The 17,278-nt window shown below is 36.8% G+C and overlaps 1 protein-coding gene across 3 annotated transcripts in view; it reads left to right on the top strand.

The window, feature by feature from the left end:
• Positions 1-745: 745 nt before the first annotated feature.
• The window catches only part of LOC124709137 (heterogeneous nuclear ribonucleoprotein 27C), a 66,192-nt gene continuing 49,659 nt past the window's right edge, over positions 746-17,278 (top strand). For 2 of the 3 annotated variants that reach the window (XM_047240806.1, XM_047240804.1), the window contains exons 1-8: positions 746-903; positions 3,851-3,891; positions 3,976-4,142; positions 7,048-7,234; positions 9,613-9,695; positions 10,453-10,554; positions 14,754-14,886; positions 14,996-15,037. In XM_047240806.1, coding sequence (XP_047096762.1) covers positions 866-903; positions 3,851-3,891; positions 3,976-4,142; positions 7,048-7,234; positions 9,613-9,695; positions 10,453-10,554; positions 14,754-14,886; positions 14,996-15,037 — 793 coding nt within the window. In that variant the 5' untranslated portion in view covers positions 746-865. The remainder of the gene's footprint in view (positions 904-3,850; positions 3,892-3,975; positions 4,143-7,047; positions 7,235-9,612; positions 9,696-10,452; positions 10,555-14,753; positions 14,887-14,995; positions 15,038-17,278) is intronic. The other variant, XM_047240805.1, reaches the window with a different exon arrangement.

The raw sequence follows: 17,278 nt of genomic DNA, 5'->3' as shown, positions 1-17,278 counted from the left end.
TTAATCCTCGGAACACATACTAAACAGATCCCATTTCATGCTATTACGAGCAACAAACTCAACCTTAAGTCGGACACTACAACAGACAGTTGTGTCGAAGCACTTGTCAGATTATAATATACTGTCTGAAAGGAAAACTAATTTCTGTGAAAAGGTAAAAATTAGTTTATCATTTGATCAGGCATATAGTTCATCGCTTAAGCCAAAAGAGTGGATACAGATCCGTAAAACTATTCCATCACTCGCAGACGTAATGCGCCTCGCCGACGCATCGCACGGCAATACAATTTTTGTTCGATCCGCTAGGTGGTGCGAGTGCGCCATGTCATCGTTCTGCGACTCAGATGGCCGCGCCATCTTCTAACAGAATTTTGAACGAGCTTGTACAACCGAGATTGGTAACGTTTTCAAATCACGTATACATTTTGCTTTATTCGAGACAATAAAATTTTTATGATCACCTATATTAAAAGCAAATTAGTCCGAGAATTAAAACATGTGAAATGTGAACAGTTGTTAAAATATGTTAAAACTATAAACTTACGTAATTAATTTTGTTTCATTATAATCGGGTTATAGTTAGATAATAAAATTGTGAATTACAGATATTCGTATTATATAAGTCAGTCTTAGCGTTTTATCGGCTTATTCTATAATTCTTCTCTTTAAACATAATTTTAAGGAGCAGTGTTTTGACTACTTCCTGGGCGCCATTGTGGTGCTGATTGTCGCGTTCGTGGTCGATATCTTTACGTTCCTCCATATTGGCTTTCTTTCCCGAGAAAGCCATTTTGAGGTGAGGTGTTTGTTAGACGTAGAAGCACTAAAAGAGGAGCTTTATTAAGGACTGAGTTCCGTACAAAACATGAAAATGAAGACAGAAGTGGATAACGACGATAAAGGGTTAGTAGGACATAAGGAATGGTGCTTAAATGTAAATGATTCTGAAATGTAATAATATTGCTATTGGCGGTAGTAGCCGCCATTAACGATTTGTGTATAAACGTAACTTGTGTAAGTGTTGTATGGCTTTTGCTGTTTAAAAAACGATTGTAGTGATTTTTGTGTTTTGGGTTGAGATAATCCTGAACAGAGTGGTTGTATAGACTTACCTACGCGTAGTACGTGTGTGCCACGCTACACGTGTTGGTATGTTAATTCGTGGACAATTTTGAATTATTTCAAATTGGTTAGAGAGTATTGCTGTTGAGCCAGTTGAAAGTTGTCATATATGTGGATAACTTGAATTAGAGATGTAAGAGTCACCGGTTTGAATTTAGGATGGTTGATCGTACTCATTTCTAGTAGCTGTAAGAGCTTCTACATTGAATATCGCCGATTTTATTGTGAAGATCGCGGTTCGTTGTAAAATTTGTACTAACCCACTCGTGTATCTCCTTTCTATTATCTTCTGTAACAATTGTCTTGGGGGGGGGGGGGGGGGACAGTACAGTCCTAACGTCTGTATGTTGGAATGGACCCAGTGTTTGCATTAGTTTAAAGTAGTGTGATAAAATATTGTATTGAGAGCTTTGTGGTAAAAGACGGGTAAGTTTTTTGGACCTTAATTCTATGTAGTTACTGATATGTGAGAGTGTGCATACAACACAGATATTTTTAGTGCTAGATGTGTTGGTAGTCTGGTGAGTTTGTGATAACTAATTAAAACATTTTGCTGGCCATTCTGCTAATGGGTGAAGCTACTTTTATTCGTGATGGTATTAGCATTTGTAAATCACACGTATTTTGGATTGATTTGGCACAATGCTGAAGGCTTCATAGTAGCCTTCGTGTTAAATGAACACTAATTATTGCAGTGAGAGGGCTTGCTTTGTTTACATATCTTGATGGGTTTGATTTAGACATTTCTTATGGATAGTAATGCACAAGTAAGGTAAATATCACTTAAGTTCCTTGCCATCTTTATTATAATGGCAGCAGTTTACTTTTGAAAATTTTTGTGAGTGGCAGATATACCTGATTATTACAGGATAGTTTGTTTCTTGTAGCTGTGTTCACATGATTGGAGAGCTAACAGGTAGTAGAAACAAGTAATATACCAAATGACGGAGTATACTGTGCGTGGAACGTTTGATGTTAATTTGTTGGGGGGGGGGGGGGGGGGGACACGGTCAGTGTTTCTTCAAAAGAGCACTGTCGTTCTTGTAAGTGTGTAATCCCCAATGTACATTGCACAGGACAAGTGAGAGAATATTTGTGAATTTAGGAAATCTCTCTGTACTGGTTGAAATTCTGCACAAGTTTTTGTGGTTCACTGTAGATCATGGAGGCCTATATAAAGTTACATTGCCAGGTAATAGTTTGAGGGTGGTGCTTGTTCGCTAACATTGCAGTGTATGTGGGTAACATCTGTTGCACACGAAGATGAGGTTTAAGATGGAGTAGCAGTTGATTTTCAGTACTCAGTAACATAATTTGATTGCTTTAGCTCAGAGCAAGTGAAGCTTATTATTTCTGGCCTAATCTTTGGCGGTGGTTAGGCTAAAGATGTCACCAAGATCAGTTTCTCTCATTACAACTTAGCTTACAGTGTAACCTTGTATGCACTAATCACCAGTTGAAGCTGTTCCACTTCGGACCACCAACTATTCCAACTTCAGCAATATATCAGTATTTAGTAAATGCTGTGATCACACATAACCAACATTAATACTACAGAACTTGCAACAAATATGAGCTCCTCATAAGCATAAGCTATAGCATATTGCCTTACTCCAAATGCATTTTAAGTTCAATTTTAGCAAAACGTTTTCCTTCACTTATACATTGTTCCAATCAATATCATGAAAACCCTTTAGGGATTTGGAACAAGTAAACAGAAGTGGCCCCTATATGGTAATTTCGCAAAGTATACTAGCAATAAATTGGGACTACTGGTAGTCTGTTTGCATCAGTAGTAGGAATTATGGCTAGTGTGTGGTATTGAACTGCGCTGATACCTTTGTTGTAGTGTCCCTGATCTGTAGTGTTGCTTGATGTTTGTTTGAGTGGAAGGTGATATGTTGGTAGTGTGTGATGAAGCTGATGAATATTAAGGTGAGATAAAGATAGTGGTAACAGATTGATCTGTAGTATAGTATAATGTTGGGATTTCTTCTATATTTAATGTACATTGCCCAGGTGGAACATAAAATATTCAGGGAGATGAAAGGAATGATCATTTGAAGTATAATAAATATGTGATCTGAAATGCATGCCTTAAGAGCTATGAGCACTTGTTCATCTTTGCTATAGCAGAGCACCTCTCTTCTGAACATGTTATCATAGGTCTTTAAAATATGCATTTTAGAGCCCATGTTTACTAGACTACTTTGCTTTTAATGATTATTCCTGTCATATCCCTGAATATTGGCTGTATGTTCGGGGCACCATGTATATATAATGCATCTTCTGCCATAAGAATTGAAACTAAGGTAGAAATTCACAGAACCCAAATTGAATTTAGTCTCAAGTGATGTATATTACCAACATTCATAGACCTTGAAAAATGGAAGGGGGTGTAGATCATGTAACTTGTAATTACATAAATATATTACTTTGTGTTTAGAAAACAGCTATTTTCAGGAAAAACACTGTGTCGTCCTTTCATTATTCACTTGCTGTTTCTACTTAATACCTCAAAACATTTGTGTAACTAATCTCAACAGTATCAGGTTTCTATACACTGAAAGTCAAAATCTATTAAATATGAATGTTAGAGATACAGAGCTTCCCGTATTTAGTCCAGTTCTGATATAAAGCATTGTCTTTAGAGAAATAAATATACTAATTGATGGTTCGTTGGCAGATTCTAATTTTGTGGTTATTCTATTTGTATTTTTTCTTGCAGGAAACTGTTCGTTGGTGGTTTGAGCTGGGAAACAACACAAGGTTGGTTTGTCAGTTTTGATCAGTCTTAGACTAAGTTTAGGTAGTAATGTAATATTTCTAATAGCTCTTTTTCTTGTATTACAGAGAATCTCCAGAGGTACTTCTCACGTTATGGGGAAGTGATTGATTGTGTTGTTATGAAAAACAGTGAATCTGGTCGCTCTAGAGGATTTGGGTTTGTTACCTTCTCTGATCCAGCAAATGTATCTCTAGTGCTTCAGAATGGACCACATCAGTTGGATGGCAGAACAGTGAGTTTTTGCACATATGTACTATTCAAATTAGTATAGCTATTCTGATTTTTGTTCTGCAGGTCTTGGTTTTCTTTGAATATATTTTTTTCTGTAAAAGTGAGAATACAAGGACTTTGCTTTTCATTTGTCGATTTATGGTTAAGGTACCATTTTTAGTAGTATGTTGAACTAATTTCATCCTTTGAAATGATGATTGATTTGTGACAGAAGATGCTTACATCAGTTTTCTGCATGAAGGTGGAGGAAGTTAATGATTTAAGATACTATGAACTATGATCTTCACTTGCCTTATTTGCTGATGACAGCTTTCTGGTGTTTCAGAGAAATTTGCAGTATTTGTTGCTCAGATAGCTTTTGGATTTTTCATTTTGAATTAGTATGTGCAAAACATGATACTTAAAATTACTGAAGGTTTTTAAAACATCTTTGCTTGACCCCATATTTAACCCAGTGTTTGTGGCAAATCTCAATGTAAATTTGCAAAAGGTGTATTGCATATTGGGGGCAGGGGGGGTGGGGTGGTTCAGAGGTATTGGGACACTTGACTCATTGAGTTAGCAACACTGAATGAAATCATAATCTTACAGTGCCTATAAATTGAAGGGTTTTTTTTAAAACTGTACTCCGTTAAATTTTACTAGCAACTTTCAAATTTTGGTCATTCCTAAGTGCATAGCAGATGAGGATACATCATCCTTAATTGATAAGATGATGGATCCACATTTAAAATGCAAGGGGATGAGCGAAGCTGGAAACTAGGCAGTACTTTCAATAAATAATTCTATTTTCGAAATGTTAACTGGAAGTAGATATGTGTTGTTTTTCTTTCAGGCAATCCTAGATTACACTCTCCTTCATCCATTTTTATAAAATTACATCATTGAGAGGAACTGTTAGTTCACTAAGTAAGCTGACACATGTAACACATATATGGCTGCCAACTCTTATGCATTGCCAATAATTATTGCAGATTTATCACCTTAAGTACAAAGTTACGGAAGTTAGTAAAAACTATGGGAAAAGACATTGTGCAATATTTTGATTTTAAGAAAAAATGAAATGTACTATTTACATTTTGCTAATCATATGCTGCTAAAATGTTTTGTAGCTTGTAATTTTTTCCATCCTGAGTATTCATTAAACCTCTCTATGAATGATTTTGTCACTGTGACTTACTGAAGGCATGTTGACATGGAGCCTGAAGTGGGTTCTCCAACATTGCAGTGTTGCAGGTAAATAAAAACTATTCTGGCTATGCAGCAATAACAGCAGGATTCATCTGACTTTGGAAAAACTTGTCAGCAAGTTCTGGTAGCTGCTGCCCCATACGAAATTACAATGACAACAAAAAGAATTGACACTTCCTATTAGCCATGAATGTATGTGGAAGGCAAAAATGTGGATGTGGCAAGATGTCATCAACTGTAGATTCCCCTGTCGCTTCCATTGGAAGTGTAACATTGAGGCTGAAGTATGTTCTTCATTTAAGAAATTAGATTAATTTTAATATTAGAATAATAAATCTATGATCTCAGCAAGGGAGAGGGAAACCATGACCATAGGTACCAGGTGCACAAAGTTATAGAAGCCCTATCATTCCTGTAAGAACATCTGTACCTCCAAGTACCTATCAAAGACCATAAAGCGCACTACAACTTGGTAATAAAACCCTCTGCGCTCTATGCCAGAGTGCCTTTTGATGAATTGAAAGGGCCCACTCAGGAAACTAGTACTTAAAAGATGAAGATCGTGAGGAGAATGCTAGGACCCGTAAGAGTGGAAGGTGGTACCTGTGGAATCTGGCACAACAATGAGCTCTATGAACCTCAGGAAGACAGTCATGTTAAGAGGGCCTTCTGTGGGCACATGACCTGCCTGAATCACTCCAGGCTCACCAACAGGATCCTCACAGTGACAAGTAGGGGAAAGGTATCCAAAGCCAAGTAGACCACCTCTGTTGAATCAGACTTAGGTGAACTGCAGATCCTATTAAAGACAACTGAGAATGGCACTCAATACCAACAGGCCATCTTGCAGGGAGTCTTCCCACTCTCTCTCACAAGAAAGAATTGTACATGTACCACCAGACTTAGTGGGCAGATGAGAGGAAGCAGGCTCACAGCCAGAAGGTGAAGGCAAACTGGGCCAAGAAAAAGCAGAAGACCCTAGCTGAGAGTTAAGACGAGCCTCTTGGTCCCTAGTAGGCCGAAACGAATTGAAAGAAAAATATAATCTTTTAAACATACCTTATTTGAGGGTGAGAATATATATATAGTAGAAAGAAACATTCCACATGGGGAAAATACGTATATAAAAAACAAAGATGCTGTGACTTACCACACGAGAAAGTGCTGGTAGATACACACAACACTCACACAAAAACCACTGTATACATATCCATCTGCATAGATACTCCGCAAGCCACTGTGCAGTGCTTGACTGAGGGTACCGTAGCCACTGAGGCTGGACGGCTCCCTTAACATGTCATCTTGTTTTGCCTGTTGGCGATTTGACAACTCACGTGTATGGTTAGTAGTGATCTATCCTTTTCATAAGACTGTTTTGCATAATTGATTTTCCATTGTTTAGTAAACGTATAACAACTACATAAGACTTATGAATCCATTGCCTTTATAAATATTCTTTCCTTCTACAAGTGAAGCAAGCTGTTGAATTTGGGCAGATTGAGTGCAATTGTAGAACTGTCGACTTCAAAGTAAGTCAGTTGATTAAAAGGTTACCGAGACAGTCAGAATGAGACAATTTACATTTTAGGGATTGAAAATAATCCTTAGTTGTCTTCTGTGTTTTCAAACTTAAAGTACTTCCTTTCTAACCCTCATAGTATGAAAGTACTTCTTTCCATTTGGTATTCTGTAAAATACTTTCTGAATGTTCACAGATTGATCCTAAACCATGCAATCCTCGCAGCCTGCAGAAACCAAAGCGAAGCAACAGCTTCCCCAAGGTATTCCTTGGTGGTCTACCTTCCAATGTTACAGAAACTGATCTCAGGATGTATTTCTCGAGGTTTGGAAAGGTGATGGAAGTGGTCATTATGTATGACCAAGAGAAGAAAAAGTCAAGAGGTCAGTGAAATCTGTTCCATCAAAATTACAAATAATGTCTGCCTGTCTTGACTGTGTTAGTTCAGATTGTGTTATAGATACATAATCATAGACTAAAGCACAATGGGAGGAAGTTCGCAGTCAGGACTGAAACTGGTTGAAATCAATTAAAACTGCTTCTGAAAATTATTTTAAGTCACTGGTAATGTATTATATTATGGAAGATAAACATGACCTTTCCTTTCTTTGGATAACAACTAGTTGATACGGTTTCACTTAATGTAAATAAAACCATCCTACCTAATGGAACCTGTAAACCTTGTTTGAATTGTCATAGTAATTTTCCTCTTTGACTATAAAATTTGTAGACTGTCATGTGGCGGAGTTCATAGGAAAAGAAATAATTCTTAATCTCCCTTTACCACTAATCTATAGTCTTCAGTTAGAGGGCATTTTCCAGTTCCTCTTTAAAGTGGGGACAAATTACATAGGGATAAAGAATCTTAAGATTCTAAACATTGTAAGTAGGAACAGAGTTTCTGTGTTTCAATTGATATTGGTCTTATATCCTTCACATTGATTGCCAATTATTCCATTCTATGGAAATTCACCTACAGAAAAAGTTAGTGATGTTTCCAGCACTCTACTGCTCTTCTTATAAATAATTGAAATAAATTTCATATGGCTTTGTTTTCTTGACTAATTAGCACAAAATGTTTGCACACTCTGTTCACTTAACATTCCATGTCTGTTTAATCTGGTATTTCTTTCAACTATTGTGTGCTGTTCATCAGATTTAAGCCTGGAGCTTGATACCAAAGATGTCACACTATCTTTTCCATTGGTTCTGTAAATTATTTTCATTTTGCAGGTTTTCTGCTTGTCTGTCATTTGTCTTTACAAAATAGTTATTGTGAACTGTTTGTGGTAGCTGTGCATATGTTTGGCTGACAGGACAGATACTTTACTTCTCAGACTGATAAAGTGGACTGGCTATTACATTCTGTTAGCATTTATTTGGATCTTCTGAATGAATCAGTGTGATAGATCAAGCACTGAGAGAAGACCTTTGTCAAATTGATTCCTGCATTTCACATTAAAGATTAATTGTAAATATTGGTGTTTCTGGTGTGAATTCTCATGTATGGCCTGTTAACTTCAATGGGACAAAAGTATGGGTGCACATGTGTGGCAGTCTGTCGTAGGTTTGGACAATACACTTATTCTCATTCATGCGTTTTGTCCCACTGTGGTTGGGTCCTCATGTTCTGGAAATTAAACCAATTGTGTAGTCAGCATTATAATAGGCTTTAACTATAGCTGCTATTGGCTTTACATATGTTGAAATTGTTAAGGAAATAAAAATACCAGGAATTCTTTTATAATATTGAGCACATACGTAGTTTCTTATTTCAGTTCAAATTTACAACCATTGCCATGAGTTTGGTTGTCCAGGTAAACATTAATACTGTAAATGCATTGGGAAATTGTTCAGTTTAACTTAAAATTTTAAATTTATGAATAAGAATTTCAGTAAATCTGCACAGCCTTGAAAGCTAAGTATTAGTTTCCTGAAGTTTATATATACATATTTTGAAAATTGTCTTCATGTTTATACTGTCAGTTGTCTGTGCAGTTTTACTGTATGTTGTCAAAGATTTTGAATACAGTACAATTAAAGTTTTTAATTGTAATTATGTTTATGCATGGATTTGCTAATAAACTCCTTTGTGTGTGGCAAGAATATCTGACGGTGCATACCCACTGTGTTTAAATTTCACGTATCAGTGGGGTTGCACTTTCTGATATATCTTGCTTCTGTATTGAAGTTTAAATATTTAAATGTTCTGTTTTGTCTTTTATTAGGTACATCTGATAAAAGAAATTTTTAATGTTTCATGCTTTGGGGTGTTCACTGCTGCCAATCTGTTCTGCATTGAATTAATTTGAGATACTGAAAAGAGTAGTTGCTCTAACCTCCCCAAATGCCAGATCCTTTGTGACCTTGTTCCTTTTACCAATTGGCATTTTGAAAATGTGGCAATATTTAGCCATAGTTATACTAAGTATAAAGTGTTACGCTAATGTTAAGGGCTCAATGAATAGTAGATAGTAATCTAAATTACTTTTATGCATTACCTAAGCCTAAGTTAAGTACTTTAAAAGTAGGCTAGTTAAGTCTCATGTTCGGCCTTCATTGTTTTTGACACTGATGATGGCTATGAAGACATTGCTTCACTTAAGCCCTATCAGTTCTGAGGCTGAATCAGTTAACCCTTAACAAAGTGATATATAATGTGGCATACCGACATTAGGCAGCAGTGTTGTAACCCAGCGTAATGAAACCCAACTAGCAGTTTTTTCTGAAGTCTGTTTGATTGCTTGGTGTGACACAATAGGATTCGGGTTTTTGTCCTTCGAGGACGATGAAGCAGTGGAACGATGCGTAGCGGAGCATTTCGTCAACCTGAACGGCAAACAGGTATAATTTTTGGTGCCGTTTTCTTGAGACGCTGTATTAAAAACACAGTTGTGTCATACAACTTCCCCATTTATAGTGGATGTATTAATGTGTAAGCTTAAGGTAGAATTAAATTAATTTACTACTGATGCTGTTACTTACTTAGCAGTAAACCATAAATATCATAAGATACAGTAAGCAGTTTGTTTACAGGGTGGTTCAACACCAGCATGACACCTTAGTAATTAATTGATAAAATTTTATTTTTATAGATGGAGATATTACAAATGCTTACTGTTCTTAGAGTAGGTTGAGGCATTCTTCACTAATATAGTGAATATGCCTTTTTGTATTTCATTGTGATCTCTCTGTAGCTTATCTGGCATATTTACACAAGCAGTGAAGAATTCCTGCATTATGTAGTGCTATTGTGGGGCTGGTTGTGTGACACAAACTGCTGTCAGTTGGGTGGTTAATGTTGGGTAGCCAGTGTTGTGCTTACCCTGCTTTGAATTTAATGAGTTAATCTAAATTTGCCAAGTTGCTTCCAAAATATTATAGAACTTCATTCATTTCAGTAGCATAGGTAATTAAAATTTGTGGCTTTGTGAAGCATAATGTTATAACTTTGAGAACTTTTTCTAATAATTACTTGGATATTTAAGTATTCAAAAGCCACTTTCTTCATTGCAATATTTTAGAATGTCCAAACATCCCACTTCAATAACATGATTGTGTTTAACTAACAGGAACTGAAATAATTCTTATGTGTAACTAGGTTGAGATCAAGAAGGCAGAACCTAGAGACGCAGGAAAGATGAGTGATGGACCACCAAACCAGTGGGGTCCACCACAAGGTCCACCAATGGGAATGGGAGGAGTAAGTTTTTTCTAAAAATATAGTAATTGAAAATACTTCGCATTGTTAATGTTTGTGGTGTTGATGCATTGTTACTGCTTGATGGATATTATCGTCCTCTTCCTCCACAGATCCAATTAAATGGAGTGGCAGAGTAATTACACTGGTTTCCCATTCTGTTGAACTAAGTCCAGATTATCAGACACTTCCTCTTTTGGTTTTCTGTGGTTCCTCTAAATTGCTTAAGGCAAATATCAGGAAAGTCATTTTTGTCAAGTGTGGAGTTTAGTCTGATCCGCACAGTTGATAGGCATAAATCTTTGTCTAACCTGCTGTCCTGTCAGGGTTTTACCACTAGGATGCATTGGAATGGGAATGAAAAACTGCAAACATAGAAGTAAGAGTGTGGAAGATGCACCAAGGAACAGATGACATGTCACTGTTGCCACTGATAAAATGGTGACTGCAAATCGCGATAAGATTTTGCAGGATTGTCTAACAACATTGCAGAACATTAAAACTGCATTTGGATTCACCCATGGGCATGCTCGTGACATTGTTGTGGGTATTTTAGGAATGCAGAAAGTTTCATATTGGTGGGCCCCGAAAAACTTAATGCAGATCAGAGACAGGAGGGTGTGCAATGTTGTGAAGAAATAGTCTGCCAATTAGCAGATGAAGACGGCTTTTTGTTGCGAGGTATGTGACAATGGGCAAAATGTGGGTTCACCACTTCGATCCTGAGGCTAAACAAAAGCCCCAACAATGGAAACGTCCTCCATCCCTTACCACAGAAAAATTCTGGGTACAATGATCAACTGGTAATGTGATGGCATTGGTCCTCTGGGGCTCTGAAGGGGTAATTATGGTGGATTACTTGCAAGAGGGTGTAACTATAAATGCATCGTAGTGTTACACCCTCCTGAGCTGAGAGAGATTAAAAAAAAAGGAAAAGAAAAAAAAAACCGGGAATTGGCGTGCGCAGTTCTTTCACAGCAGGACAATGCACACACACAAAACCTTCACAATACTGGAAAAATTGCATGACTGGGGGTTCGAATTGTTAAGTCATCTGCTATATTCTCCAGATTTGGCTCTCAGACTTTCTTTTCCCAAACCTAAAAACGACCTCAAAGGATGACAATTTGAAAACTATGCAGTTATTATGCTGTGAATGCTTGGTTGAACTCTAAATTTAAGACATTTTATTTGAATAGTTTGCAGAAGTTATCTGTGTGTTCCTGCAAGTGTATTAGTGTACATGGGTATTATATACAAAAATAAATTGGTGTTATAAAATTTGTCATTATTTGTTAGGCTAGAAAACTTTTCGACCCCCCTCCCCACCCCACCCTCGAAAGCAGATGTGGTTATCAGTGAGTTGAAATGGAAAATCATAATAGAAACCAATGTTTGACAATTTGCGCACAGCAAAATATTGATCATCTTTTGTCCTGAAAATTTAATGCATTCCTATTTACAGATTCACGAATTTGTCACTGTTTTGGAAACACTGAGTTAAAAATTTATAGAATGAAATTTTCACTCTACAACAGTGTGTGCGCTGGTATGAAACTTCTGGGCAGATTAAAACTGTGTGCCAGATTGAAACTCTAACTCGGGACCTTTGCCTTTCGCAGGCAAGTGCTCTACCGACTGACTTGTGCCCTGTCCTCATGAGTTAAAAATTCTTACGTAGATATTGTTATCTTAGATTGTCAGCCATACTTGAGTACAGGTCTGATAAAAATTATAGGAAATTGGGGGTTGATTCAGCAGATGAAGTTGATTCAGGCCAATGTTTGAGTTTCTCTGTTGGTTTTGGAGATATTTGCATGGATGAATGAAGGTAGTGGAACCACCATACATATGAAGCATTTGCCTAAAAGAAAAATATTGTGCCTATTTTAAACACATGCCCTTTGATTTACAATAATTTTTATCCTCACTTCCTTATTTTGTTTACTAAACCAATTTCTCTGGTATCACTTTCATTCATCAATCACAGGTACTAGTAAGTAAACTGATGTATGATGGGTGTTGACTGTATGTGCTAGCATAACAATGATAAACAAGTAGTCACCAAATGCCATAGGAAGTTGCAGAGCTAGGGTTGTTTTACATTTTAAAGTTATACCCAATGCTCATCACCATGCACCAACAAGTAAGTGCTTCAAATTGTGTGATGCATGCAGTTTGAGGAATTGTTGATCTTCAGCACATTCAAATACTGCCCTGAGTAATTGGGAAGCCTTCATTGCATTTCTCTTTTATGTACTGTAAGACTTGCTGCCCTAGTTTGTGAAACTTTGTTTTGGTCCCCAAAAGTTTGGTTGTAGAGTTCTAGCTTCAATTTACCTGAGTTCTTTATCTGAAATCACCTATGAATATTCACATGTGACATCAAATTTTGTGAATGTTGTGGCATATATTTGTGGTCTCTGCTTCATGACTCACCATTAACTTAAAATCAGCACCATATTGTCTGCATGAAGCAGTTGTGAAACACACTTGTACAGTGACTTCCCTGTACAGTTGACTTAATTACATCTGTTACTGATGGTACATATTATATTTCTTACAGTAGCCAGACTGAATGACAAACAGTGCATTGTCATGTTGTGTGTATCTGGCTGAAGTGACAGAAATTGTGACACTTTGGTCTAACAGTGTTCTGGCCTTAAAAATGTGTTGTGAGCTGTAGCATCTTTAGTGTCTTTCTGAAGCTCATGTTTATTTGTTGTGCTGTTTAGTGTTCGGTGCTAACACACTTTTGTTTATTAATTTGTCTGCCATAGGAATGTGTGCTATTGTTGTCTTGTCAAGTTTTAAAGTAAGCTCAATTCTGATTAAATATTGGCCTCAGGCATAGAGCAGTTCCAGCATACATGTTCATAAAAAGCCAAAGTACTCCGTACACATTCCCACAGTTGCAATCACGAAGAAATTTGGTGCTCTGACCACTTCCTTTGCCATATTTGTACTATGCTTGGCTAAGCTGTTCCCTCTCCAACCCTTCCAAAGCCTTCATAATATGTCTGTTACTCCAGTTACCAAAACATCTGTAAATGTGAAATGATCTGTGTTAACCTATTACACAGTGTAAAAATGTTGATTTCAGCAGTTATAGATTGATACCTGAATATAAGACAACACTATTTTTTGTATGATGAATTTCGAAAAAAAAACTTGTTATCAAGTGAAGGTCATGACAGATGAGTGAACATTAATTCAGAACTGAATTTACAAAAGATCTATTGAACATCCTCATGTTTAAATATTTCACATATGAAAACATTTTTTTAAAAATCAGAGTTATCTCGTGTAGTGGATTGTAAGGTGTGTGCCACGAGGAGCAGCTTTTCAAAATGCATAATATCCACTGTTGGATAAAATTGCATGAGATAAGATACGGTGTATGTTCTATCTCACTCAACACATGCTGTCATACCCCATCGAAATGCATTGTTGGACCAAATTTAATGAAGCGAAACATTTTAGCTGACCAACAATTGAACAATTTGTATTAATTTAGAGTATTACAGCATTGTTGTGTGATATTGCGAACTACTCAGTGCATTAGCTCAAAATAGCAAAAGCCATTGTCCGAAATAGCCTCCATCAAAAGGCATATTGTCCAGTAGAATACAACACAGTCCTCAAATCTTGGGGAGGGGGGGAGAACCTTGTAATAAACATGGCTACCAACAGCCCTGAGTATTTTATGCAAAATGTACTCTTTGGGACACTTTTGAAAAGTTGCTCCTCATATAAGAAGTGTTGTACTTGTAAGTTGTGAAATCTGTGCTATAAAATTCCATTTGGATTGACAAATTTGTAACTGGAGTTTAGTTCATTTCAAAGCTAATAATCAATAGGTGTTCAAGGATTCTTTGCAAGTGATGGCATGGTCTAGCAAGTATTTTGGCACATTGTTGCAGAGAAGTGTGCTTTGCTCTTACTTTATCAGCAGTTACTATTGTTGAAAGTCCTTGCCTTATGTATTACAGTTACATAGAATGAATGGAGAGTAAAGTATCTTCGTAATGAACTGTTACCACAGATTAATAAATTTTCTCTTCAGTGTTTGTACAATAGAATGCTTACGCTTCTTTGTTTATATTGTCAGCTTTTGAATAATTATTGTCTCTGTTTCAAGAAAAACTGTTTTAAGGAGTGCATGAAGAACATGTTGAATAACATAAAACAATTTTTTGCAGGGAATGGGCATGGGTGGCCCAAATGGGCAGATGGGTGGTCCCATGGGAGGGCCAATGGGTCCAATGGGTCCTCCAGGAAACATGATGCAGGGATATCAAGGTTGGGGAACTCCACAGCAGACTCAGTATCCAGGTTTGTGTCATTAGTTAATACACAGTGCTCATTATGTGCACTAGTAAGGTATAGAAATTTAGGAAGCAGTTGGGGTAGAAATCAAAAGTGTGGCATTGTGTGATTTCAGGACATTGGGGGCCTTCCCCCTCGAATCAGCTGCCTGTTAATGGTACGTCTAGGAAAAGTCCATATCGGCCTGTTTCTTGATGTTCATTGCTTTAGTTTAGAAACCTGTAGAGTGGTTTGTAGCTTTAACTTAGTTCATTATTTAAGATTGTAGTGTGATGGAACTTTGAGATTTTTACACCAGAAACTATGAACAAGATATTGCATAGTGCCTTGACAAGTATGCAGATAATTTATAGATGTTTCATGATGCTATATATATATAGCAGAAAAGTAGTTTTTAATATTTTTTGGAATTGCATAGAGCATGAAGATCAAGAAGCAGATGTTTTTATTCACTAACTTCTTTTGGCCTATTGTAGCCATTCCTTCTTTCGTGCCAATGGTGGAAGGCACTTTCTTCTCAATAGATGTAAGTTTTCAGTTTATTTTCTGGGAAGCAGACAGCTAATTGCAATGTAGTTGCGAATAAACAGATCAAATTCTGGTACAGTTTGACGTGTTTTTCATCTGACATGAGAAAAAACTCAAAAGTAATAATTGGACTTCATACATCACTTCAATGAATTCACTCCATTACGCGCACACACACACACACACACACACACACACACACACACACACACACACAGTGCAAGAACATACCAATTGATTGCCATTAATATGCCAAGTTTCACTACAGAAGGCATTCAACGTGGTACATACAGTGAGTGATAGACTGGTATATTGGAATAATCTGTAGTTGAGCTATATTATCATAAATTGTATTTTTGAACTCTTTATTTTAGGTCATTCAGCCAATATCAGATAAAGTTAATGTTCGCAACGGAGAGAGTTCAGTTTTAACGCTATAACATCTCAAGCTTCATCATAGGAAAGTAAATGTTTGTTTCTTCTATTTGAAGTGGCAATATTCTAGCTTGATAGCACTGTGCATATATCAATTGCTCAGAATAAATTATTGTAATTTATTATTTGGTGTGACAAGATAAAAAATTAAGCAGTAGTTCACATTACAGTACTTGAGTGGGTGGCACATTACAGTACTTGAGTGGGTGGTTCAGTAATTGCAATATGAAGGTATTATGTCACTGTCTATGCAATTGTCCCAGGATGAAAATGATGGAAAATGAGTACACATCTGTAACCAAGTGATCAGCTTCCTGTTAGCAGTGCCAATGCAACTACAGAATTTTAAAGTCTGTAGTTGCATTGGCACTGCTTACAGGAAGCTGATCACTTGGAGTTATGGTGTGCTAGATGTCAGTGTTTGACAACTATATAAATGGATGAAACATTCACTGTTACTTCAAGTAATTACTGCATGAAGGGTAAAATTCTGATAGAACCGTTTGTGTAACATAACCTTATTTAAACAAAAAAATAGCAAAAGTGATCAAATACTCTGCTATTGCATACCGTATTTACTCGAATCTAAGCTGCACCTGAAAAATGAGACTTGAAATAAAGGAAAAAAAAATTCCTGAATCTAAGCTGCACCTGAAATTTGAGACTCGAAATTCAAGGGGAGAGAAAAGTTTTAGGCTGCACCTCCAAATGGAAACAAAGTTGGTCCACTGTAATATGAGACACAATTTGTCGAATGAATGACGATACAGCTACAGTAGTTTGGTTAGTCGTAAGCTTAGCAGTTAAGCTTTACCAGGTAGCAATTGCTATGTGTCAGGTGCTCCGTCCGTATTTATATGGGTACCCTTCCTTTTTCACGTGCTTCGTCTGGTTTGAATCGATTGCTTATTTTGTTTTGATAAGTGCCGTTTTCTTTATTATAGGTGTTTACGTCACTCTTAAGCTGAAAATGCATTACTGTACTGTGTCATGCATTGTTTGTCGCATTCTGATAGTGCGTGTTTACGGCCTGTCGCCGCTTGCGGCATTGGCTTGCTTTTGTGCGCGCTACCGCCGCTTACAATTAAAAAAAAGAGGAATCTTCTCATTAGCGAAACAATGGCAAGAGACTGATATTTGTTGTTACTTCCACTGCTGCTTTCTTTGATAATGATCAACAAGAACCAAATAATACAGTGCGTATGATAGAACATGTTCTGAACGCGAGTTAGGTGAAAATTTTTCTCCGTTTGAAAGTCTTTGTGGCCGCTTCTTTGGTACATCAAATTCTGCACAGAAATTAGTCATCTTAGATTTAAAAATCTAGTCAGTTGTCCTGCTTCATTTCTGACTGTATCACTATTACGCATAAGAATAATACGAATATATACATGACACGATATATATATTCTTCCGCGTTTGCCGTTGTCTCGCC

This window comes from Schistocerca piceifrons, chromosome 7 (genome assembly GCF_021461385.2).
Source record: "Schistocerca piceifrons isolate TAMUIC-IGC-003096 chromosome 7, iqSchPice1.1, whole genome shotgun sequence".
NCBI classification, from domain to species: Eukaryota; Metazoa; Arthropoda; class Insecta; order Orthoptera; family Acrididae; genus Schistocerca; species Schistocerca piceifrons.
This window is presented reverse-complemented; position numbering and strand designations above follow the sequence as displayed.